This window comes from Scyliorhinus canicula, chromosome 2 (assembly GCF_902713615.1).
Source record: "Scyliorhinus canicula chromosome 2, sScyCan1.1, whole genome shotgun sequence".
Taxonomy (NCBI): Eukaryota; Metazoa; Chordata; class Chondrichthyes; order Carcharhiniformes; family Scyliorhinidae; genus Scyliorhinus; species Scyliorhinus canicula.
In genome coordinates this window covers 155,729,722-155,757,409 of record NC_052147.1, presented here as the reverse complement: position 1 = coordinate 155,757,409, position 27,688 = coordinate 155,729,722, and the positions used below count along the sequence as shown (strand labels likewise).

Sequence of the window (27,688 nt, the reverse complement as noted above, 5' to 3'; positions counted from 1 at the left end):
CCCCACTGGCACTTGGCACAGGGAGTAATCCTGAGATTACAACCCTAGAGGTCTTGCTTTTTAGCTTATTGCCTAACTCCCTGAACTCCTTCTGCAGGACCTCATCACTCTTCCTGCCTATGTCGTTAGTACCTATGTACTACGACCTCTGGCTGCTCACCCTCCTCCAGGATGTCTTGTGTTGGTTCAGAGACAACGTTGACCCTGGCACCAGGGAGACAACATACCATAGAGAAATCTCTTTCCGGTCCACAGAAGCACCTATCTGTGCCCCTTGAGAGTCCTCTATCGTAAGGGCACAGAGTCCACATAGCTGTCAGTCTCCTGGATGCACCACAGTGACTCCAGCCACGGCTCGAGGTCTGTCATGTAAGCTTCACAACTTGGAGCATAACTTAATTCTCCTATTGACCTACAACTAAGCTTCAAATCACAAATCTCATCCAGTGACATTGGTAGCTTCCACATGCCACAACATTTTTTGCCTCTGCCATACCTTATTTCCACTATCTGGAAATCTTTTTTATGCTCTAAATTATTAGGTTTCTCCTGTACTGTAATTGTTGGCCTTGCATACTCCACCCCACACATACTTAACTCCTTGCAAACTTCTGTCAACTGCATGCTGACCTTCATCAGATCCTGTTTGTCCTAATTGATGACTGACTGTATTTACCAACCATGAATCAAAATGTTTTGAATTAAAAATCCAAACCTTCAATTAAAAATTTATTCATAACCTTCTGCCACCTAAGCTCAGCAACCTCCTTCATCTCAGACTCTGGGCAGAATCTTGCGGAGGCGATAGGGGTCTTGCCCATCTGCTTGAGAGCTAGCAGAAGCCCAGTCTTGCCTCTTTTAGGGAATTACCTGCTCAGCTTGTTCCACTCAGGAACTTAACAAGCCAATGTCAGGCGTTCCCCCAGGATCAAGGACTCCAGGGCAGAAACCTTGCCCACCAAGAACTTCCAGCCAATGAGAGGCCACGGGGGAAGATAATGGTCTCTGCCCATACAGAACCCACCTGGGATTTAGTATCATTGCTGAATCCCAGGATGGAGATAAGTGATGGTGAGAGGGGGTGGAAGGAAGGGGAGGGAACGTTGAGCCTTCGGAATGACAGGCTCCTCAAAGCACTAAGTGCATTGAATAACGGGCCCCAGCCACCCCCACCCCCCACCCCACCCAACCAGGTTAATACTAGCAGTACATAGAACATAGAACAGTACAGCACAGAACAGGCCCTTCGGCCCTCAATGTTGTGCCGAGCCATGATCACCCTATTCACAGTAAGAAGTCTTACAACACCAGGTTGTAACACCCTATTCAAACCCACGTATCCACCCTATACCCGTAACCCAACAACCCCCCCCTTAACCTTACTTTTTTATTAGGACACTACGGGCAATTTAGCATGGCCAATCCACCTAACCCGCACATCTTTGGACTGTGGGAGGAAACCGGAGCACCCGGAGGAAACCCACGCACACAGGGGGAGGACGTGCAGACTCCACACAGACAGTGACCCAGCCGGGAATCGAACCTGGGACCCTGGAGCTATGAAGCATTTATGCTAACCACCATGCTACCCTGCTGCCCGTAGTAGTCTGATGAGGCCCTGAAATGGGCATTAATTGAGGTGGATGAGGAAGTTGTCATGCTCCCAATCAGTCACCCTCCCACCTGATAAATACCCCTGCCATCAAATCTGCCATCGTGGAGATCACAAGATTCCACTGTGTGCCTTCCATTCCTCCAAATAATAAACCATGCGCTCCCTTCCTCCACTCTACCACTGAAAGCAAAGTAATCAGCTGCCCTAGCTCTACTTTCCATAACTCCCGCTTGGAGGTCTCTTGCAATTTTCCTCCCTGCCTTCAAAGAACAATACTGCACAGGAACAAGCCCTTCGACCTTCCAAGCCTGTACCGGTCATTATACTAACCTTTGCCAAAACCCTCACCACTTCCTTGTGCCATATCCCTCGATATCCATCCTATCCATTTGTTTATCAAGATGCCTTTTGAACGGCGTTAATGTATTTGCTTCCACAACCTCCACTGGCAACGTGATCCAGGCACTCACCACCCTCTGCGTAAAAACCTGCCCCACACATCTCCTCTAAACTTTCCCCATGGACCTTCAATCTATGCCCCCTGGTGACTGACCCCTCCACCCTGTGAAAGAGTGCCTGCTCATCCACTCTATCCATGCCCCTCATAATCTTGTAGACCTCTATCAGGTCACCCCTCAACCTCCATCTTTCTAATGAAAACAGTCTCAGTCTATTCGGCCCCTCCACGTAGCTAACCCTCCAGGCCAGGCAACATCCTGGTAAACCTCCTCTGCACTTTCTCCAAAGCCTCCACGTCCTTCTGGCAGTGTGGTGACCAGAATTGTGCGCAATCTTCCAAGTGCAAATTCCTCTTCAAAATTGTTCTGCCTGCTTTTGATCATATCCTAACTCTAATACTACTGCTGTGTGTTTGTTTCTACACTGTGAAGTGACTTGACACCCAAACAGTTAGAATAGCTATTGAAACATTTTTGCTACTGCTTTTATGATTCCAATTATCTATTTACTATAATGTCAAAACCTATCCGAATTTTATCTGTAAAACACTGGCAGAAATTTGTGCCAGCCAGCTACTGCTACATGCTGCGTTCCTAAGGTTTTATAAAGGAAATGCCAGAATATGTATGGTTGCAGGGTAATTCGATTCCTTGTCAGAAAGACAAAGCTTTCTTCTTTCGCAGCCATGTATCCCACAGGGATGGAAAGCTTAACCATCCTGTAACTAAATAAAGACGCACTGAGTGGCTTATTGCAATGTCTCATCTGTTATTTAGGGGGGAAAATATTACTGTATCTCTATTATAACTTATTTTCCTCCTGGTGCCTTCAATTTTTTTATAAAATGAGCATTAAATCTGTGCTCCAGGAATCCAAAGGATAGCTGCCTCGATCTACATGATGAGCTTCTAGAAATTTAAAGAATCCACTTATATTGCTTTCACAATTTCAACGTTGTGCCCTTTTCCTATCTTTGCACTCTATCCATTAAAGCCCCTTTAGTTACTCATGCTTCATGCTTTGCTTCCATTGTTACCTCTATCATCTCCTCAACTTTCCAGTGGGATAGGTGGTACAATGCAGGAGAGGCTGCCCAGCTATTATTAGCATCAGTGAAAGGGTTTAACAGTTCATTGGTGCATGTAAAATAGTCTAAACCATAATAATAATAATAATAATTAGTGCTCACTGTCACTGGAAGAATATCCAGCATAAGAAATATACAAGAAAATCTGGTGTGCAGGAGAGGTTTAAGCTGTTTAAGAATGTAATAGTGAGAGAAATTTACATCATCAAGCACTAAGAGAGAACAAGTGACTGGACGAGTGAACTGTGTGACAGATGATCAGGGTTGGAGATTTATGGCATGGGCTGTTCAGCATGAATTTTAATATTCTGAATGAGATAAAAAATAACTCCAAGAAGGTCATCATGTTTCATCCACATCACTACCAGACTTTTGAGTTCTTTCGTCCATAGTCTAATCTTCCCAGATTGCGCATATGTCTGAAGACACAAATACTGAAAAAAAAAGAATAGAAACTAGATAGTTTCTATCAGTAGGACATTTCCTCTTTTAACAAAGTATTTCAGAATTGAACAAGATGTTTCCTTTTATCTAAATATAGCAAACCAGTTTGCCTAGTTTTGTGCAGTTGTGTCAAAGTTAGTCATGGGGCTGATCTTTCCCTTCCAGTGCAGACTAAACTTGGAACAAACCTTGAAAATCGGAAGTGGTTGAGGCACTTGAAACAAACATGAGTATTTGTATGATCAGTGTCAAAACTCCACACTTTTCTGTAAGACATTCTCTCACATCTCTGAACACAGAAAATAAACTAAATTATGTTTAAAAACTTGGAGTCTGATTTCCTGAGAATGATATCTATCCATGGAGCGCATACAAAATTTGTGGAAAACTAGGAGTTTATTTTAGATTTAATTAAAAGTTATTCTGGAAGTAAAACTGTGCAACACAACACACAAATAGTTTGCAGATTTCCTAACCAGTAATTAAAGACAAATATTGCAAATTTCCTCCAGAATATTGTTTTTCTAAATTGCAACAATTACTCCCATTTTAACATAGCTGAAGGAGCAAGTAGAGGTTGTATCTTAGTAAAGCTACAAGAAAGCTTTTTGTTATTAGCAATAGGGAACTTCAAACAGCATATGTGTGTGCAGCAAGTAAGATATGCTAAAAGCGGGGAGAAAATAGGAGATCTTCTTAAAATAATATGTAGATAGTCCAACTAGGGAAGGGGCTGTACTGGACCTGGTATTGGGGAATGAGCCTGGCCAGGTGGTAGAAATTTCAGTCGGGGAGCATTTTGGGAATAGTGACCACAATTCAGTAAGTTTTAAAGTGCTGGTGGACAAGGATAAGAGTGGTCCTCGGGTAAATGTGTTAAATTGGGGGAAGGCTAATTATAACAATATTAGGCGGGAACTGAAGAACCTAGATTGGGGGCGGATGTTTGAGGGTAACTCAACATCTGACATGTGGGTGGCTTTCAAATGACAGTTGAAAGGAATTCAGGACCGGCATGTTCCTGTGAGGAAGAAGGATAAATATGGCAAATTTCGGGAACTTTGGATAACCAGAGCTATTATAGGTCTCGTCAAAAAGAAAAAGGAGGCATTTGGCAGAGCTAGAAGGCTGGGAACAGACGACGCCTGTGTGGAATATAAGGAAAGTGGGAAGGAACTTAAGCAAGAAATCAAGGGGGCACGAAAAGTCATTGGCAAATAAGGTTAAGAAAAGTCCCAAGGCTTTTTATACATACATAAAAAGCAAGAGGGGAGCCAGGGAAAGGGTTGGCCCACTGAAGGACAGGGGAGGGAATCTATGTGTGGAGCCAGAGGAAATGGGCATGGTACTAAATGAATACTTTGCATCAGTATTCACCAAATTCACCCCCCCCCCCCCACACTGTCACCAGACTCCTAAATGACCCTCTTATTGACTGACCTCATTAACACTACACCCTGTATGCTTCAACCGATGCCAATGCTTATGTAGTTACATTGTATATCTTGTGTTGCCCTATTATGTATTCTCATGTATTTTCTTGAATTTTGTTTAATTCCCTTTCTTCCATGTTCTGAATGATCTGTTGAGCTGCTTGCAGAAAAATACTTTTCACTGTACCTCGGTACACGTGACAATAAACAAATCCAATCCAATCCAATCCAAGAGAACGAATTGGTGGATGTTGAGTCTGGAGAATGGTGCGTAGATAGCCTGGGTCACATTGAGATCCAAAAAGACGAGGTGTTGGGCGTCTTGAAAAATATTAAGGTGGCTAAGTCCCCAGAGCCTGATGGGATCTACCCCAGAATACTGAAGGAGGCAAGAGAGGAAATTGCTGAGGCCTTGACAGAAATCTTTGGATCCTCACTGTCTTCAGGTGATGTCCCAGAGGACTGGAGAATAGCCAATGTTATTCCTTTGTTTAAAAAGGGTAGCAAGGATAATCCAGGGAACTACAGGCCGGTGAGCCTTATGTAGGGAAATTACTGGAGAGAATTCTTCGAGACAGGATCTGCTCCCATTTGGAAGCAAGTGGACGTATTAGCGAGAGGCAGCACGGTTGTGTGAAGGGGTGGTCGTGTCCCATTAAGTTGATAAGAGTTTTTTGGGGAGGTCACAAAGATGATTGATGCAGGTAGGGTAGTTGATGTTGTTTATATGGACTTCAGAAAGGCATTTGACAAGGTGCCTCATGGTAGACTGGTACAAAAGGTGAAGTCACACGGGATCAGAGGTGAGCTGGCAAGATGGATACAGAACTGGCTAGGTCATAGAAGGCAGAGAGTAGCAATGGAAGGGTGCTTTTCTGATTGGAGGGCTGTGACTAGTGGTGTTCAGTAAGGATCAGTGCTGGGACCTTTGCTGTTCGCAGTATATATAAATGATTTGGAGGAAAATGTAACTGGTCCGATTAGTAAGTTTGCGGACGACACAAAGATTGGTGGAATTGCGGATAGCGATGAGGACTGTCAGAAGATACAGCAGGATTTAGATCGTTTGTAGACTTGGGCGGAGAGATGGCAGATGGAGTTTAATCCGAACAAATGTGAGGTAATGCATTTTGGAAGGTCTAATACAGGTAGGGAATATACAGTGAATTGTAGAACCCTCAAGTTAGTGACATTTAAGGGGCATCTTCATGAATAGGATGAGAATAAAAGGGTACAAACCCCAGAAGTGTAGAAGATTTTAGTTTCAACAGGCAGCATGGTCGGTGCAGGCTTGGAGGGCCGAAGGGCCTGTTCCTGTGCTGTACTTTACTTTGTTCTTTGTTATCTAGATTTTGGATGTCCAAAACATAGGGATGTTTTAACTAAGGCACCATATCAACTACAGTAACCTTAAAAGGCCATTATGTGAAGTGGCTGTATCTTAATAAAGATACAGACTTTTAATATTTTTCTACAACTGGACAAGCAGATGTCTCTTACTTAGTATAACTCCCAGATGTGAACCAAGTATTAGGGGCGCGATTCTCCGCTCCGCACGCCAGGTGGGAAAACCACTGGAGGGCCGGGCGACTCACGACACGCTGCCCTGGCCCACCCCGCGATTCTCGCCGCTCGCCGTTTTTCACAGCGACCGGCGATTCTCCGGCCCGGATGGGTCGAGCGGCCTGCCGTTCCCGAACGGTTCACGACGGCGGCAACCACACCTGGTGGTCGTGAACATGCTGTCGTCGTGAACATGGGCGCCAGATGCTCGTTTGTGGCTTCTGGGGGACGGAGAGGGGCGCCGCTCCTAGCCACCCGGGTGGGGGTGAATAAGGTGCGAGGAGCAGCCTATGAGGCCATCGTGAATCTCGGCAGAGTTCACGACGGCCTTCCCGATTCATCGCGGGAGCGGAGAATTCCACCCTAGATCTCTTCAATATATAAATAAGAACGTTCTGATTTGAAGATTGTTTGGGATGAGTGTGGTTGGCATTAGGTTTGCCCAACTGGGATTCCTCACTGGCCCCCCTGCAGCCAAACATGTGTTTTTTTATTTGTTCATGGGATGGGGCCATCACTGCCATTTATTCCCTATCCATCATTGTCCTTGAGAAGGTGGTGTTGAGTTCTCATCTTGAACTGCTGCTGTCCATGTGGGATAGGTACACCCACAGTGCTGTTAGCGAAGCTCCAGGTGTTTTACCCAGCCACACTGAGGAATGTTAATAGATTTCCAAATCAGGGTTGACCAGCTTTGACAAAGAGTCATCTAGACTTGAAATATTAGCTCTCTTCTCTCTCCACAGATGCTGCCAGCTAGCTGAGATTATCCAGTATTTTCTGTTTTTGTTTCAGATTCCAGCATCTGCAATAATTTGCTTTTATCTAAATCAGGGTGGTGTGTGATTTGCAGGTGACCTCCTTTCCTGCACCTGCTGTCTGTGTTCTTCGAGGCGTTCGTGGTTACGGGCTGTTGAAGGAACCTTGATGAATTCTATAATGCATCTTGTTGATGGTGCACACTGCTACCTCTAGGCACCTTGTTGGAGGGAATAAATGTTCTCTTCACTGATGCTGCCTGACCTGCTGAGTATTTCTAGAATATTCTGTTTTCATTCTCAAATAATGAAGCAATCCGTGTCTGCATGCAGAAAGACCTGGACGAGATTCAGGCTTGGGCAAATAACATTGGTGCCATACAAGTTCTGGGTAAATGGGGTGCCAACCAAGCAAATTGTTTTGTCCTGGGTGGGGTGAGCTACTTAAATATTGTTGGAACATTACATTCCTGACTTGTGTCCTGTAGATGATGGACAAGCTTTGATGAGTCAGGAGGTGAGTTACTCGCCACAGGATTTAAAGGCCTCTGACCTGCTCTTGTGGCCACAGTATTTATATGGCTGATCCAAATCATTTTCTGATCATTGATGAGCCCAAGGATACAGATGGGAGAGTTCAATGATGGTAGTGCCATTGAATGTCATGGGGAGAGCGTCAAGACTCTTTCTTGTTGGAGATACTCATTGCCCAGAACTTGTATGGCACCAATGTTATTTGCCCAAGCCTGAATCTCGTCCAGGTCTTTCTGCATGCAGACACGGATTGCTTCATTATTTGAGAATGAAAACAGAATATTCTAGAAATACTCAGCAGGTCAGGCAGCATCAGTGAAGAGAAAAACAGGGGGCCAGATTTTCACTTCCGAGTCGGGTATGCCGAATCAGCAATTTTTTGAGCTCGCCGAACCCACCTCAGAAAAAAGTGCCATGAATTGCAGGATCATTATTCCAGGGTGTGGGTGAATGCTGGAGTCGGCCAACCTATGGAAATGGTTTGAAGGGAGCCACAGGAGCTGCCGAGTACCAAAGTGGTTAAGGGCTGCCTTGGTGCTTTGGGAATTCATCTAGTTGTATGGTTGAATAGCCAGCCCTCTCACTTCACCACACTCCCATCCAGTCCTTGTGCCCCATCCATGACAATGCATGCCAACCCACATCCCTACCCAACTCTAATGATCCCTCTATTCTCCATGCCTCTCTGTTCAGCTCCATGTCCCCTTATAAACCCATACCAACCTATGCCCTTCACAAATCTCCATGGCCCCTTTTAGCCTGTAGGCAAACCAAGATGTCAACCTGTGCCCTTGCATCCTTCATGCCAACTCACACAGTATCCACTATGGGCAATACACTGAGATTAAATAAAATAAAGTTCTAAGTATTTATTACAGACTTTATATTAAAAAAATACAAATTGATAAATAGGCTAGCATCCCATCTATTCAGTAAATCTATATTATACATAAATATATATATTTAATGATTTAGATGAGGGAACTAAATGTAATATCTCCAAATTTGCAGATAGCACAAAGCTGGGTGGGAGGATGAGCTGTGAGGAGGATGTAAAGATGCTTCAGTGTGATTTGGACAAGTTGAATGAGTGGGTAAATGCATGGCAGAAGCAATATAATGAGGATAATGTGAGGTTCTCCACCTTGGTAGCAAAAACAGGAAGGCAGATTATTATCTGAATTGTTTTAGACTGAGCAAGGGGAATGTATAATGAGACCTGGGTGTTCTTGTACACCAATCGCTGTAAGTAAGCATTCAAGTGCAGAAGACAGTAAAGAAGGCAAATGGTATGTTGGCCTTCATAGCAAGGAGATTGCTGCAATTATAAAGGGTCCTGGTGAGACCACATCTGGAATATTGTGTGTATTTAGCTGAGGAAGGATGCTCTTGCTATAGAGGGAGTGCAGAGAATATTCACCAGACTGATTCCTGGGATGGCGGGACTGACATATGAGGAGAGATTGAATCAGTTAGGATTAAATTCGCTTGAGTTAGAAGAATTGAGGGCTGGGAATGGATCTCAGACACCTATAAGCAGACAAAATGGGGTAGATGCAGGTAAGATGTTTTTGATGACGGAGGGTTCTAGTCTGAGGATACGGCTAGAGCATTTAGGGCTGAAATTAGGAAAAATGTCTTCATCCAGAGAGTGATGAACCTGTGGAATTTGCTATCACAAAATAGTTGAGGCCAAAACATTGTATGTTTTCAAGAAGGAGTTACATACAGCTCTTGGGGCCAAAGGAATCAAAGGATATGGGGGAAGGCAGAAACAGGTTACTGAGTTGGATGATCGCCCATGATAATAATGAATGGCAGAGCAGGCTTGAAGGGCCGAATGACCCACTCCTAGTTTTTAATGCATTTAAATCCACGTAAACACTTAATTCCTTATTTAAAAAGCAAACATCCGTAGTCATAGCCCCACATCAAAGACAGCCATTCCCTTAATTACGTGGAGCTGTCAATCAAACAGTAAACCTACAGGTACCCACTATGCTAATAAGTTGTGGGATTCTGTCAGGCTGTGATTATATTATGATGACAGCCCTTGAGTTTATGTCAACAAACAGCCATTGAAACTGCAAGCACCAATTTCTTTCAACTGGGAGACACAGCAGGCTGTTTTTTTTTTAATTTAAAGGACTGAGTATTCAAATAATTTGATAGCCTTACAGTTCCAAAGACCTTATCTGCCTTTTATGAGCATTTGCTTCTCCTCTTAAATCGTAAGTCACATACTAAGGGATAAGAACGCCTGTTCAATGAAAATGGGGATTTGTTTGAACTCCACACTGAGTTCAAATGGCCCAATTGGGATTTAAGAATCAAATCCCAAACCCTTTCCCTAGGAATTTGTGGAGATGGGAGCAGGACCAATGGATCCAGGGTCCTCACACTTTTTAAATGGGGTGTGAATTCTCCATGACTCCAGGAAAATACAGGCCAGGGTTAACGTTTCAGGCCTGTAACAACTCATCAAAACTCTTTGAGGAGTTGCAAATCAAACTGAGCACTGTGCAATCAACACGGAATGTTCCTACTTTTGACCTTAATATTGGGGGTAAGGACTTTGATGAAGTAGCGGACAATAGTTACATCCAGGACATTGCTGTGAGAGTTCTTCAGGATAATGTTGCTGGGTTGAGACTATCTTCCTTCATGCTAGTTATAACCTCAGCCAGTGGAAAATTTTGCCCCTGATTCCCATTGTCTTCAGTTTTCCTAGGACTCCTTGAGGCCACAATCCATCAAATGCTGCCATGATCTCATGGGCAGACACTGTACCCTTACCTTTGGAAATCAGCTCTTTTGTCCAATTTTGGATCAAGGTTGTAAGGAGGCCCGGATGGGATGAGGCGGGCACGGCGTGGGGAGGGGCTTTAACTGCACCTTGAGATTAGGGCGGCCTTTAAAAACGGCACTGTGGAGTCGGGCTTGCCGCCTCTTGGGCACCACCCTGCCAGAGTGACAGCACAAAAGACATCCGGTCCCCCCCCCCAATGATCTAGAGGGAAAACCTGGCTGTTTCTGGGGAGAAGCATGCCTGTTTTCAGTCAGAACCTGACATGTTGCCATGTTTTAGGTCAATTTTGCCCCTAATGTCCTGACGTGGGCGTCTTTAAGGGCAGCACAGTAACACAATGGTTAGTACTGTTGCTTCACAGCGCCAGGGACCTGGATTCGATTCCCAGCTGGGTGCACTGTCTGTGCAAAGTCTGCACATTCTCCCCGTGCCTGCGTGGCTTTCCTCCGGGTGCTCCAGTTTCCTCCCACAGTCCAAAGATGTGCTGGTTAGGAGGATTGGTCACGCTAAATTTCCCTGTAGTTAGTATCCAACGGTTGCTGGGTTACGGGGATAGGGTAGAGGTGTGGGCTTATGTAGGGTGCTCTTTTAGGGGCTGGTGTTGACTCGATGGGCCGAACGGCCTCCTTCTGAACTGGAAATTCTATGACTAAGTGAACACCATATTTAGTTGTGACATAACCAGTTATTTCTAAAGGTTTATCATCACTTCACTTTTGTCCCTTGATCTACAAATCTAGGATACTATATGTATTTATTCATAACCTTCCCAACTTGGCTAGCCACCTTAAAAAAAAAATTGTTTTCTCTCTATTCCTGCATCATGTTTAACATTTCGCCAATTAATTTATATTGCTTCTCATTTTTTTGGATGCATCCCTTCACATTTTTCTGCATTAAATTTTATATGCCATGTGTCTGCCAATTTCCACTAATCTGTGTCCCCTTGAAACATTGTTTACTAGATTTCCTGGTTGTTGATGTATATCAAAAAGAGCAGTGGTCCTACTGCTGGAGGACTCCACTGTATCCTTTCCTCTCGTCTAATAAACAGTTGTTCATCTTCAGTTTTTTATCCCATTTCATATCCATTCTGCCACTACTCCTTTAATATTATATGTTTCAATTTCAATAGGGCAGCACAATAGCATAGTGGTTAGCACAGTTGTTTCACAGCTCCAGGCTCCCAGGTTTGATTCCCGGCTGGGTCACTGTCTGTGCGGAGTCTGCACGTTCTTCCCGTGTCTGCCTGGGTTTCCTCTGGGTGCTCCGGTTTCCTCCCTCAGTCCAAAGATGTGCGGGTTAGGTGGATTGGCCATGCTAAATTGACCTTCGTTTCCAAAAAGGTTAAGTGGGGGTTACTGGGTTACGGGGATAGGGTAGATACGTGGGCTTGGATAGGGTGCTCTTTGTAAGGGCTAGTGCAGACTCGATAGGCCGAATGGCCTCCTTCTGTACTGTAAATTCTACGATTTTAAAAAAAACATTTGCTAACAAACCTATTATGTAAAACTTGAACAAAATTGTCAGACACAATTTTACGTAATAGAACACTTTCTAAACTTTTTCCTACTGTGACCCCCATTTAATGCTTCACACTTGATGTTACCCTCAGAGTAGAAATTTGGGGAGGAGGTGGGGAAGAGAGTTGGTGGGGGGCAAATATCAGGGGTACAGGTACACAAGAGCATATACAATATTAGTATATTTTCAGGCCTCCAAGCTCATTTTATTCGGCCATATATCCAACACCAGAGAAAGCCATACAAATATAAAGGGGACCCAGGGCTGTCCTATTTCAGTCTCTGCTTCACAATCTCCATTGCTGCATCAGAACTCAGGACCCAATTGCTTGTCCTAATACCTCACTGGGAGTCAGGAACCACAATTCAAGGACTCCTGTTTTAACATATAACGTTTGTATTTTTAAAAATTGGCTGTGTGGACTCTGAATATTATTGTGCTGGCGCACTATTGTACATTATGCTTACCCATAATATGTCACTGTGCATTGTCTCTACTACAGCAATTTTACTGATCCATACCTAAAGGAGTAAAGTTGGTCTATTATTGATAACCTGGTTGCAATTTCATTCCACACAGTTGAGTGTGGATCCAGATGGTTCATTGTGTGAACAAGCAGTAACCGATACTATTCTGTCTGTTGCCGTTTCTTGCTGCAGCTTATTCAGTCATTTATCCAGAGGCAGGTTCTTATTGCGAATGCAGGACAACCTGCTCCAGGACATGGCTGCACCCATGGCTGGTGATGCATTCTGTGAACAAGGCCAAGCCTGTAGTATGGAAAAGTATAGAATTGAGAATCTATATTTTGTCTCCAAATATGCTAAACGTAACAATTGTCACATCATGGAGTGTGGACCTCAATGCCTAGCTATTTTCAGTGAGTACCTTCCTGAATAGTGTTTTCAATTTGAGGTCTCTGCTGCAAAAGTCATTGGCACATGGAGTTTTTTTTTCCTTTTTTTTAAATAAATGTCGAGTACCCAATTCATTTTTCCCAATTAAGGGGCAATTTAGCGTGGCCACCTACCCTGCACATCTTTGGGTTGTGGGGGCGAAATCCAAGCAAACACGGGGAGAATGTGCAAACTCCACACGGACAGTGACCCGGAGCTGGGATTGAACCTGGGATCTCGGTGCTGTGAGGCAGCAGTGCTAATCACTGTGCCACCGTGCTGCGGCACATGCAGTTTGTTGACATTCCACAGAGTCGAGCAGAAGTGGAGTGTTGGAAGCCAAACTCTCTTCATACAGATTCTACTTTCCTGTGCACCAGGCTACTCTCAATCAAGTAGTAACCTGTTTCACATGGGAGGAGATGAGCTTGGTGATTGTGTGAATGTCGCGTATTGAGCCTATTGGGTGGATTGAACATGATGGCTGTTGAGCTGCAGAGTATCACTCACATTTGTGAAGTAAACTAAAGCACCCATTTTATTGGAGAAAATTTACTATATAACCTGCCTTGTTCTTAAATGTTTGATTCCTGTGATAATATGGAACTTTGTGTTTCTTAGGTGCAGTAGCAAGCACAGAAGTGAAGTTGAGACTTCAAGAGTTTGTCCTAAATAAAAAGAAAGCTGCAGCACATAGGGCAATAAACCATTCCATTCCAAATGACCCAAGATTTTGGTACGGGTAAGTATAACTGATTAGCTGCAATAATGTGATGATGTGTTCAGTGACTGTTTTGGCCAGCCACATGTCTGGTACGCAAAGACCCATCTGAATGAAAGATCTCCAAATCAAGTTACTGAAGAATCCACACAAGTAAAATTTCTATTTGCCTTATACAAAATGCACATCTTTTCCCTCAATAAATATTGCCCCTTTTTAAAATTCTTTCTTACTTGCCTTCTCTGGCACTTTATTTTGTGAATTTCTCGCAAGGAAAGAGTTTGGGGTGCCAGAGGAGTGGCAGTTTCAGGACATAGAGACTGAGGAGGGAGTTCAGAATATTGGGACACATGTACTCTTTCTTCAGTACGTTCTCTTTTGGCTTTTTTTGTCTGTTTTCTTTTCCTTTTTTTTTTCTTTAATGATCTACAAATTCTTGGATAGCACAAGTGATTTAATAATGCTTCATGACTGATCAGGATTGTTGGCAGATCTGGCGCATTGTGACCAGCGATGGCCATACCATATAGACAACTAGTCTTAGGACTGGGATTAAGAGCAGAATGGGGAAAAAGCAGGTAAGTGGGAAACTCCACTTTAAAAACTCACTTTAAAACTTTCTTCATGTGTCTGAAAACAGTAGTGACTGCTGGGGAATGCCCCTCGCCAGTAGTCTATAAAATTGTAAGTGTAATGATCTGAACTTTTTAGAAGCTGTCAAGTAGTGTTTCGTGCTGACAAGAATTTGAGGTAATAGAGATGTGGGTGAAGAAAGACTTATGGTATAAGGCAAGATGAAATTTTAAGATGATTGGACAGGCTGGGATTGCATCATGAGGTCGTATATGATCCAGTGCCTAATGGAACAGTTAAAGATTATTAGGAAGATAGCATTACACTTTGGTCCAAAAATAATTGACTGTTCCGATTTCTCATTTATTTGGAAGACTGAATAGCACTTTGTTACTAATATAAAGTAATGCTTGCCAGTATAAATTTACCAAGCTATTATGATACCCCAATGTCAAATCTGATCATTTTTGACGGTATAATGGTTCTTTTTATGTTTTAAGTTGCTACTATGAGTCACATTAACCCATTTTGAATTCTGATTTAATTACAAGAAATATGATTTCTGCAATATAAGCAACGTTGAAGGTTAACGGTCTGCTAATACTTGTATTAAAGCCTGGACCCTGAGGCACATAGGTTTGGGTACTACAGTAATTGAGATGATCTTATTCATGTCAGTGATATTCATTAGCATCTATATATATATATTAGAGATTCTCCCATCGTTTTGACGGGTGAGTGTTCAGCAAAAAAAAATAACGGTTTACTGTCTATTTTGATATTGCCTCGTGTGACATTAGGCCAAGTCTCGATTTGCGTAACTGATCGCAAATACTGCAGATGAAGTTGGTGTTGGAGGGATGGCTGGAGATTGATGTTATGTACAAATTATCTTTTCATATTAAACAGACCTTTTAATGCAATTTTAAGTTCATAAATATCAGGAATATAACCGAGTGATGCAATGGGTCAGTACGCCATTGATGCTCCCTAAAAGCTAACTTCAAATAAACCCTAAATGAAAGTCTAGAAAGGCTAGCTGTGAAGGCCCACACCACTTTATGAAATTAATTTAGTTCCTGCTGTATGTCTGTTGAGTTAACAATACTGGGAAAATTTGAGAATTCTGTATTTTATGTTAATGATTTTAACTGAGATTAATCCCTATTTTGTTTCAATAATACTTCCAATTGTATATCTAACGGAGTTGCTTTTTCCCTGTTGACCAAGACATAGTACTGGTGAGATCATAAAGTATTTTCAATAAATATTACCCGTCCTAATTCAACTTTCTTTGTTTGGCGAAATCTTAACATATGTAGATTGGTGGACCATTGAGTAAATTCATCTCATTTTTCTGGTTGCTCAGTCACTAAACCAAGATGTTTTCAAGAATATTAGCAGCAGGGCCTGGGAGACGGGGTTCCAGACAGTCCTAATCACTGGAGCCCATGCTCTCAAGCAGGGGAGTGGGGCTGGGCTTATTGGCTTAGTGCTATGTCATTTAGTCAGTGTCCAAAGCAGCCAATCTAATGCATGCCCATCCAAATTGAAAGACTACTTGGCCAATGGTTACTGATCTGAACAGCAGCATCATTGGCTCAGTCGAACAAGCTAGATTCCCCAGTCCCTCCTTTACTTCCCTACCGCCTCGTGGACTTTTGTTTGACTCGTGCTGCTTTCTTCTCTTGCTGGAGCCTGGAAGCTGCTGGAGTGTAAGGTGCCTCTACATTTTCTTTATCTACCTCCCCATTACCCAATCAAGGCGCTTCCCTCCTGACCTCTTCCCTAGTAACACAGTTACCATTTCACATCAGCAACTCCTGAGACATCAGCAACCCCTGAGGCACAGTGCCGCAGTGAGTTAGCACTGCAGCCTCATGGCGTCGAGGTCCCAGGTTCGATCCCGGCTCTGGGTCACTGTCTGTGTGGAGTTTGCACATTCTCCCCGTGTTTGCATGGGTTTCGCCCCCACAACCCAAAAGATGTGTAAGCTAGGTGGATTGGCCACGTTAAATTACCCCTTAATTGGAATAAAAATGAATTGGGTACTCTAAATTTATTTTTAAAATAACAACTCCTGAGAGACGCATGCACACAGCACATTAATTCAGCTCCTTAGTTTGGCCCCATTCCCTGGTGACACAGACTTGGGGCCTAGTCTGTCTCGCTCTAGCCCTGTTTCTGAAGTGAAAGGACGAAGAAGGTTTTATTAGTTAGTTCTGTTGGGTGCTACTTTTTAATTGTGATTTTTATTAATTATTTTTAATGATCAATTTATTATTTTGACACTAATTGTTTTGGCTCTGCAAATTGTTTGTTTTCTTCATACCTTAGCTTTTTAAAAAAAATTATATTTAATCTAACCAGATCTCAAGCAGTTGCTGCTGGTTTTCTTGCTGAACGGGAATGAGAGACTCACAAGAAGTCTGATTGCTATTTGGAGGGCTGGCAAAAGGGATTATTTTTGTTCTAGTAGAAACAGGAAGTGTTGGAAATGCTTACCACATCTGCCGACATCTGTGCAGAGAGAAACAGAGGTCAATGACCCTTTGCCGTAATCAATGCAGATCATTGGCCTGAAACAATTACTCTGTTTTTCATTCCACAGATACTGCCTGGCCTGCTGAATATTTCCAGCATTTTGTTTATTTTTCACAACTTTTGCTCCCCTATGATATGCTCGTTGCTGGGCATTTGTAAATGTGGTTAGTTTCAACTTAAATTGAGAAAATATTTATCACTCGATGCAATTAATTTGTTAACAAAGCCCAGTTGCGTGGACGGAAATGGTACAATATTGCAGGCTAATTAGTTGCTACTGTACTAGTTTACTGGAAGATTTTGCTATTTTTAAACTTGGAGGTGAAAACAATAGAATACGTCACTGTTAGTTCAAGATATTCACATTTGTGCATGGGATTATTGTTTGAGGCATTTGTGAAGTTCAAATCTTTGGGTTGTGCAGTGGGATATTGCATAGGGCCACGTTCAAAGAAGCGGAACTAGGTGCATAATATGAATGCCTGAGTTGTGTGTAATTAATTGTCTGACAAAGTCGTGCTTGTAAAGTGTATCATAGTGAAACTTTGAGTTTTCGATGAGCTTTATAAATAGAGGCAGAGTACAAAAGCCAAGAGTTTTTTCTAAGCCTATATTAACTATTTTGACCCCCATTGTGACTGTGAATCCCAATTCTGGGCACCCAAAGGATGTGACGGGGAGGGTTATAGACTGGTGGGGGGTCTGGGGCAGGTCATTACAATAGTTACCCAGAAGTGGTTTTATTCCTTCTAACGATTCTGGGTAACTATTGATGTAACACAGTCAGAACCACCCAAAGTTACGATTTAAATCAAATAGCATTTTTGGATACTTCCCATTTGAGCTTCCTGGGCAATTGCCATTCATCCTTATCTGGGATCGGCTTGCGGGGTTAGGGGTGGTGTTTATAAGAACATAAGAACTAGGAGCAGGAGTAGGCCATCTGACCCCTGGAGCCTGCTCCGCCATTCAATTAGATCATGGCTGATCTTTTGTGGACTCAGCTCCACTTTCCGGCCCAAACACCATAACCCTTAACCCCTTTATTCTTCAAAAAACTATCTATCTTTACCTTAAAAACATTTAATGAAGGAGCCTCAACTGCTTCACTGGGCAAGGAATTCCATAGATTCACAACCTTTTGGGTGAAGAAGTTCCTCCTAAACTCAATCCTAAATCTACTTCCCCTTATTTTGAGGCTATGTCCCCTAGTTCTGCTGTCACCCGCCAGTGGAAACAACCTGCCCGCATCTATCCTATCTATTCCCTTCATAATTTTAAATGTTTCTATAAGATTCCCCCTCATCCTTCTAAATTCCAACGAGTACAATCCCAGTCTACTCAACCTCTCCTCATAATCCAACCCCTTCAGCTCTGGGATTAACCTAGTGAATCTCCTCTGCACACCCTCCAGCGCCAGTACGTCCTTTCTCAAGTAAGGAGACCAAAAATCTTTGAGGTATCCCCCACTTACACTACCCTGAAGCTCTGACGTTATGGCCCGTTGTTGCTCCTGAGCATTATTTTAACTGTAAATGAGCTTGCTGTTAAATAGTTTTAATACATACTCATTATTCTTGCATGGTAACTTTGGGTTTTTTTTTTACACAGCGAGTTATGATCTAAAATGCATTGTTGAAAGGGTGGTGGAAGGAGATTCAGTCATAACTTTCAAAAGACAATTGAATACAGCACAAATAAATGAAAACCCAAGTTACAAGTAGTAGTAGCATTGTTGTTGTGTTACTGGACTAGTAACCCCATGGCCTGGACTAATGAGAAACCTAGGTTCAATTCGTGCCATGCAGCTGGAGAATTTGTTAAATAAATGTGAAAAGCTGGTAAGAGTAATGGCAGCCATGTAATACCAGGCTTTATAAACACCCATCTGATTCATTAATGTCCTCTACAGAAGGAAATCTTCTAGCATTACCTGGTCTGCCTTGTATGTGACATCAATGTGGTTGACTCTTAATTGCCCTCTGAAATGATTTAGCAAATCATTTATTTTACAAGAGCTATTAGTGCTGGTCTTGCCGGGAATGCCCACATCCTGTGAATGAATAAAAATATTGCCTAGAATTATTATTCAGAAGGGTGATTCCTCAGTTTTGCACTTCCAGTAGATACTAGTATTCACAGGTAGGCCATATTAAGATGCATGGGATATTCTGAGACAAGCTCCCTTTATACACTGGATCACATAATTACATGTAAATAATCTCTCATATCTCTTACTGTCCTTTTTAATCTTCCTTTTAGCATCCAACCTAATACAATATTAAAAATTGAGAAGTGAGGATTTAGATACCAACTAAGATTTCCAGCTGTGCTATCTGTGTATTTGTATGCCAATTAATTTTCCCTGTTTGTGGAGAGGGCTAACATTTTATTGTTTAGGAATAAAGAGCACTCATCTGTTTTTAGTTTGTTTTATTATCATAAATCTTTCCTCCTGCCTTAAATCTTATACTAACGCCTTTACGCTGTAGAGGACAGCACATGAGGCCTGTTTCCTGTGTTGCTGTTCTTTGATTGTCATATGTACTGTAGTATGGACTTTACCTTTAGACTTCATCAACCTAATCTTGTTGTTATCTGACTCCTTAATTTACCCTTGCCTTCACTTCCCCAATTTTCAGCCTGGTTCATTTCTTGAACCAGGGACTTTTGATTCTTCACATTATTTTTAAAAATGTTCTTAAGTTCCTCGCTTCTTTCTTATTTGAATACGATTATATACCATTCATTCTTCCATACTCCAAAAGTGATTGCTGTTCTTCTGTGATCCCAGGCAGCTGAGTTTTCGCAAGCTATTGAACTGTACAAGACATTACTGATAAGTCCCATTTTGTCAACATCGACATGTTTGTGCTTTCTAGGTGAAGCTGAAAAATGATCAGGAAGTGAATTTTGGTTATCTTTTCTCTCCCCTTCCTCCCTCGTATTCCCCCTAGTCCCAATAATCCCAAGTCAGGGGCAATTTTAGTTTTTCTTATTTATTCAGAGGATATGAACCTCATCAGCAGAGCCATAATTTATTACCGATGCCTAACTGCCGTTGAAAGCTGATTGTAGCCGTTTTCTTGAACCACTGCAATCCATGTGAAGTAGGTAGACCCACAATGCTATTAGGCAGCGAGTTTGAAAATTTTGATCCAGCTACAGTGAAGGAACAGCGATGGTGTGTGGATGCCTCGAGGGGAACTTGCAAGTGATGGTGTTCCCATGCATCTGATGCCCTTGCCTTCACAGATTTGGAAGGTGCTGTGAAAAAAGCTTTGATGAGTTTCTGCCTCTTGTAGACGGTACAAACTGCTGCCTCTGTGCATTGGTGGTGGGGGGAGTGAATGCTTTAGGTGGTGGATATAGTGTCAGTCAAGTGAACTATTTTGTCCTGAATGGTGTCAAGCTTCTCGAGTGTTGCAGGAGTTGCACTCATCCAGACAAGGGGAAAGTATTCTATCGCACTCTGATTTGTGCCTTTGAGATGTAGACAGGCTTTGGGTAGTCAGGAGGTGAGTTACTCGCCACAGACTTCTCAGCCTCTAACCTGCTCTTGTATCCACAGTTTTTATTAGGCTTGTCCAGTTCAGTTCCTGGTCAATGGTAATCCCCAGGATGTTGATAGTGGGGAATTCAGCAGTAGTAATGTCGTTGAATGTCAAGGAGCTATGGTTAGAGTCTCTCGTGTTGGAATGATTATTGCCTAGCACTTGTGTTGCAAGTGTTCTTACACCTTATCAGCCCAAGCCTGAATGATGTCCATGTCTTTTTAGAACTTAGAATATATAGTGCAGAAGGAGACCATTCGGCCCATCGAGTCTGCACCGACCCACTTAAGCCCTCACTTCCACCCTATCCCCCGGGCCCAATAACCCCTCCTTACCTTTTTGGACACTAAGGGCAATTTAGCTTGGCCAATCCACCTAACCCACACATCTTTGTACTGTGGGGAAGCCGGAGCATCCGGAGGAAACCCACGCAGACACGGGGAGAATGTGCACACTCCGCACAGACAGTGACTCAAGCCGGGAATCGAACCTGGGACCCTGGCGTTGTGAAGCCACAATGCTAACCACTATGCTGCACATGGACTGCTTTATTAACTGAGGAGTTGCAAGTGGCGCTGAACATTGTGGAATCATGAGCAATACTTCCCACTTCTAACCTTATGATGGAAAGAGGGTCTTTGATGAAGCACCTGAAGATAGTTGGGCCTAGGTCATGAGTTTCTCTTCTCTCTCCTCTCTCTCTCTCTCTCCTCCTCCTCCTCCTCCTCCTCCTCCCCCCCCCCCCCCCCCCCCCCCCCCCCCCCCCCCCCCCCCCCCATGTCACATTTGGTCAAGTTCCACCTTGATATCAAAGGCAGTCACTCTCACCTTACCTCACCTCTTGAGTTCAGCTCTTTTGCCCATATTTGGATCAAGGCTGTAATGTGGTCAGAAGCTGAGTAGCCCTGGAATAACCCAGAATAGTGGATAGTGCCCTTACTCCTGCTAAGAGCAATCAACCTGTTAAATATTGGATCTTTTTTTTTGGTTCAGTGAACCTTCTGGTCTAATGATGGGGCCTTTACATACACTGGGGCTAGATGACAAACTCTGGAGATTAGGGACTTGACCATCATCCATTCATAAATGTGTTATTTGCGCCAAGGCTGTGTGCCACAATAAAGGTCTCAGTTTATTGAATAACAAACTAGCAATGAAAAAATAAAATGAGTTTCAGGCCTATGGGGAAAAAACAGGGAGGACGATGGAAACAATGGATACCGTAGATTTTTCAAAAAACCATCACAGGCGTAATGTGCTGTGTCGTAATATCCTCCTGTGCAGTATGATTCTCAGCTGATTGTGGCAATCAAACTCCCTGAGAATGCAACAGCAATTTGCACAAATTTGTGCCTTTAACTTAATAAAGTTAGATTGCTACGGCTAAAATACAGTATCTAGGAGTATATGGATTCGTAAATTAACATCAAGAAACCAAGTACCCTGTCTATTTAAAAAAAACACTATCATGGGAGGTTTTAATTGCTAATGATTTTGAAGCTGAACCACTAATTTGAGGGTATGTTGCCAGCTATACCTCTCATTTTAAAAACAAACTAACCACTTTTTTTTTCTTGTGAATAAATTGAACATAAAGTGCTGATTACCTCTAAGTGGGAGCATGCTTGGCTGATCTAATTGAGAGAAAAGTGTTTGGAGCTGTAAATTGTGGAATTGTCCATTTTGCTGAATTACACCAATTCATTGTTTTTAGTTATGTCTTAATTATTCACTCTTTAATAGAGAATTCTCCTCTTGGGACTTTCAATGTAGTCTTTCTTCTCTCCAAAAATATTTCACTCAAACAAAAAGAGAAAAATAGAATTCAAAATGTTTTCTGTTATCCTGGTTATATTCAACAAAAAGCAGAGACCTAGCATCGTGGATATTCCCCACCAGCACACTCACTCTCCCTCTCTCTCTCTCTCCCTCTCTCTTTCTCCTCTCTCTCTCTCACTCTCCTCACCCTCTACCCCCTCCACCCTCAATTGCCGCTCTCCGAATTTGCCCAAAATCTGCAGTGGCTAGCTGCAGCTAGCAAGAGGCATTATTCCCACATGTTGTTATTGATTCTGCCACAGCGGCAAGTGCATCTTTTTTAAAAAGTGCATAGTTGGACTGAGGGTCATGTTGATATTCAAATAGTGTATTACATAATGGAAATGCTGCTGAATGAACTAGCCCAGGACTGACCCACTGGATACATTATCTGCATGGGACTTTTCCTGTTGCAAGGCAAAATAAGATATCTCTTACATTTAAAATTCTTCTTTGAATACTGCTGAGGGAGATGATAAATTCCAATTGTTCAGAGTGCATCCTGATTTTTGTTTTTGAGTGCATTCTGATTTTTTTAAAGGCATCCCAAATGGGAAAACTTTTAAATATTTAAAACATCACTGAAGTAGTAATTAAGAGTTTACATGTAGGTGAAGAAAGGGGTTGTTGATTCATAAGCGGTTGAGCTAACCACTGGAGGCGAAAATGGCAAAGCAAATGTTGATCTTGGCTGTAGCAAAGGTAGTTAGACTGAAACAGGTGAGATGTATTGCCAGAATGACACCTATTTTGCAATACTTTAATGATTTCAGTAGAGCTTTCAATACTCTCATGTACTTGTTGCCCTGGGGACCTGAAACATTTCCGAAAGGTAACTCGGAATCAAAAGGGTCATATTTACCTCCGTTCACGATATAAAAACATAATAATATACCGTATATGCTCGCGTATCATGCGATCTCGCGTATCATGCGACCCCTAAATTTTCGTCCCCAGAACATGATTTTATGCTATATCTCATGTATCATGCGAGTCACTTTTTTGGAAATTAATGCCCAAACTAAAACTTCCAAATGGTATCATTGTCTGTGGATTCTGCAGAGTGGATTCTGTTGTGAAAGCTGTTCGCGAATCGAACAGCTTTCCAGCTGGCTTGACTAGCGTCGTTCAGCCACTTGACGTATCCATTCATAAAAACAGCAAGTAAAACACCCGCGAATTTTGTATCGGAAAAAGACGGCCATGTATTGAATAAACTACCCATATGATCAGGAAGACAACCTGAACAAAGAACCAATAGTCGTTAATGATTTGGATACTACTCTACAGATTTTGACCACAGCATTCTGATGGGAAGATGTTCAGCCACTTGACGTATCCATTCATAAAAACAGCAAGTAAAACACCCGCGAATTTTGTATCTCGCGTATCATGCAGCCCCCCAAATTTAGGTTACAATTTAGGTCTTCAAAAGTCGCATGATACGCGAGTATATACGGTATATTAAAAATAATTCATAGGTTGTAAAACGCTTTAGAATGTCCAGAGATTATAGAAGGCACTCTATAAAAGCAAGTACTTTCATAATGATATTCAATAACAAAGAACAATACAGCACAAGAACAGGCCCTTAGGGCCTCCAAGCCTGTACCGGTCATGATACCAACCTTGGCCAAAACCCATACTGCCTTCTGCCATATCCCTCTATACCCATCCTATCCATGTATTTGTCAAGATGCCTTTAATGTATCTGCTTCCACAACCTCCCCTGGCAACGCGTTCCATCCACTCACCACCCTCTATAAAAAGAACCTGCCTCGCACATCTCTCGAACTGTGCCCACAGACCTTAAACCTATGCCCCCAGGTGATTGACCCCTTCACCCTGGGAAAAAATGCCTGCCCATCCACTCTATCAATGCCCCTCATAATCTTGTAGACCTCTATCAGTTCACCCCTCAACCTCCGTCATTCTAATGAAAACAGTCCGAGTCTATTCAGCCTCTCCGCATAGTTAACACACTCCACATCAGGAAACGCCCTGGCAAGTCTCCTCTGCACCCTCTCCAAAGCCTCCACCTACTTCTAGTAGTGTGGCGACCAGAATTGTGCGCTATATTCCAAGTGCGGCATTACCAAGGTTCTATACAACTGCAGCATGACCCTTCAGTTGCCTCTGAAGGTAAGCATTCAGTATGCCTTCTTGACTACCTTGTCCACTTGTGTTGCCACTTTCAAAGACCTGTGGACCTGCACACCCAGATCTCTCTGACTTTCTATATTCCTAATAGTTTTGCCATTTACAGTATATTTCCCTCTTGGACCTACCAAAATGCATTACCTCCTTTGCCTGGATTAAACTCCATTTGCCTTTTCTCTCCCCAAGTCTCCAACCCATCTATGTCCTGCTGTATCCTCTGACAATCCTCAACACTACCTGCCATTCCACTAACCTTGGTTCATCTGCAAACTTACCACTCAGATCACCTACATTTTCCTCCAAATCGTTTATGTATACTACAAACAACAGAGGCCCCAACACCGATCGCTGTGGAATGGCACTAGTTACACCTTCCATTCAGAAAAACGCTCTTCTACTGCTACCCTTTTCCTTCTGTGACCAAGCCAGTTCTGTATCAATCTTACCACCTCACGTTATAATAATAATCGCATAATAACCTTTATTAGTGTCACTAGTAGGCTTACATTAACACTGCAATGAAGCTACTGTGAAAAGCCCCTAGTCGCCACACTTCGGTGCCTGTTTGGGTACACTGAGGGAGAATTCAGAATGTCCATTCGCCGAACAAGCACGTCTTTCGGGACTTGTGGGTGGAAACCAGAGCACCCAGAGGAAACCCATGCAGACAGTGACCCAAGCTGGGAATCGAACCTGGGACTCTGGTGTGGTGAAGCCAGCAGTGATAACCACTGTGCTACCTCTGACCCCGTGTGACTTCAGCTTTTCTACCAGTTTGCCATGAAGCACTTGTCAAAGGCTTTACTGAAGATATGGGTCTGAAACCGTTTTTCCTACTTAATGCAAAATTGTCTTACTTGGTATGCCCCATGATGTGAAAAACCTCCAATGATGCATTCCAATTCTTCTGGGAAACAGATTTGAAAATTGGCAAACCTTTGAGAGCCAATAAAGTGGTGAGCAATAAAAATTAAAATCTAATCCAGTCGAGCCAAGCTCAACTCAAAGTTCCTTCATTTTTTTTCCATCTATTTTGGCTCATGCTTCATTGCATTCCACATCTCAGAAACAGCCCATATCCAAGATACTTCCAATTCCAGTTATATTACATGGGAGTTTGGACTTTTACTGATGTTTTGGGATTGTATTTTGTGATTTCATCAGTTTTTCTTTGAAAACTATTAATGCTCATTCAGATATTGTATTCCTGTAGTACAAATTTTCAAGCATTTAAATTAACATTATTTCCTTTATTGACTTCAAATACATTGTTTCAGATCTAATATGCTTTGTATACTTTGTGTGTTATTTCTCTGATAGCTATCACTTAAGTTCACAAAGTCCAGTTATATCAAATAAAATCAGGTACAATTTCTCTCTTAAGCCCACTGAAGCTAACCCTTCTAATGCAGAACAATTATTTGACTATTGACTTGGAGCATTTCTGTGTTAAATGCACTCCTTGAAAGATTAGATGTCCATTTTTGTTGAAGTATTGCATTGTATTTACAAAGAACAAAGAAAAGTACAGCACAGCAACAAGCCCTTCGGCCCTCCAAGCCCGTGCTGACCATGCTGCCTGACTAAACTACAATCTTCTACACTTCCTGGGTCCGTATCCCTCTATACCCATCCTATTCATGTATTTGTCAAGATGCCCCTTAAATGTCACTATCGTCCCTGCTTCCACCACCTTCTCCGGCAGCGAGTTCTAGGCACCCACTCCCCTCTGTGTAAAAAAAACTGCCTCGTACATCTCCTCTAAACCTTGCCCCTCGCACCTTAAACCTATGCCCCCCAGTAATTGACCCCTTAACCCTGGGGAAAGGCCTTTGACTATCCACTCTGTCTATACCCCTCATAATTTTGTAGATCTCTATCAGGTCACCCCTCAACCTCCGTCGTTCCAGTGAAAACAAACCGAGTTTATTCAACCGCTCCTCATAGCTAATGCTCTCCATACCAGGCAACATCCTGGTAAATTGCTTCTGCACCCTCTCTAACGCCTCCACATCCTTCTGGTAGTGTGGCAACCAGAATTGAACACTACACTCCACGTGATAGTGAGACGAGGAATAGGGAGAGAGAGCAATTAAACACGTGGCTACAGGGATGGTGCAGGGGGGAGGGATTCAGATTTCTGGATAACTGGGGCTCTTTCTGGGGAAGGTGGGACCTCTATAGACAGGATGGTCTACATCTGAACCTAAGGGGCACCAATATCCTGGGGGGGAGATTTGTTAGTACTCTTTGGGGGGGTTTAAACTAATTCAGCAGGGGCATGGGAACCTGGATTGTAGTTTTGGGGTGCGAGAGATTGAGAGTAGAGAGGTCAGGAGCACAGATTTGACTTCGCAGGAGGGCGGCAGTGTTCAGGTCGGTGGTTTGAAGTGTGTCTATTTCAATGCCAGGAGTATACGAAATAAGGTAGGGGAACTGGCAGCATGGGTTGGTACCTGGGACTTTGATGTTGTGGCCATTTCAGAGACATGGATAGAGCAGGGACAGGAATGGTTGTTGCAGGTTCCGGGGTTTAGGTGCTTTAGTAAGGTCAGAGAAGGGGGCAAAAGAGGGGGAGGTGTGGCGCTGCTAGTCAAGGACAGTATTACGGTGGCATAAAAGATGCAAGATGGGGACTCTTCTTCCGAGGTAGTATGGGCTGAGGTTAGAAACAGGAAAGGAGAGGTCACACTGCTGGGAGTTTTCTATAGACCACCTAATAGTTCTAGAGATGTAGAGGAAAGGATGGCGAAGATGATTCTGGAAAAGAGCGAAAGTAACAGGGTAGTTGTTATGGGAGACTTTAACTTTCCTAGTATTGACTGGAAAAGATATAGTTCGAGTACATTGGATGGGTCGTTCTTTGTACAATGTGTGCAGGAGGGTTTTCTGACACAATATGTTGACAGGCCAACAAGAGGTGAGGCCACTTTGGATTTGGTTTTGGGTAATGAACCAGGCCAGGTGTTAGATCTGGAGGTAGGTGAACACTTTGGAGACAGTGACCACAATTCGGTGACCTTTACATTAGTGATGGAAAGGGATAAGTATACCCCGCAGGGCAAGAGTTATAGCTGGGGGAAGGGCAATTATGATGCCATTAGACATGACTTAGGATGTGTAGGTTGGAGAAGTAGGCTGCAAGGGTTGGGCACACTGGATATGTGGAGCTTGTTCAAGGAACAGCTACTGCGTG

At 42.9% G+C, this 27,688-nt stretch overlaps 1 protein-coding gene across 1 annotated transcript in view; it reads left to right on the top strand.

Moving 5' to 3' along the window:
- Window positions 1–27,688, top strand: part of hdac4 (histone deacetylase 4) — a 699,895-nt gene that overhangs the window by 428,634 nt on the left and 243,573 nt on the right. The window contains 1 exon segment of the mRNA XM_038788077.1: window positions 13,744–13,864. Coding sequence (XP_038644005.1) covers window positions 13,744–13,864 — 121 coding nt within the window.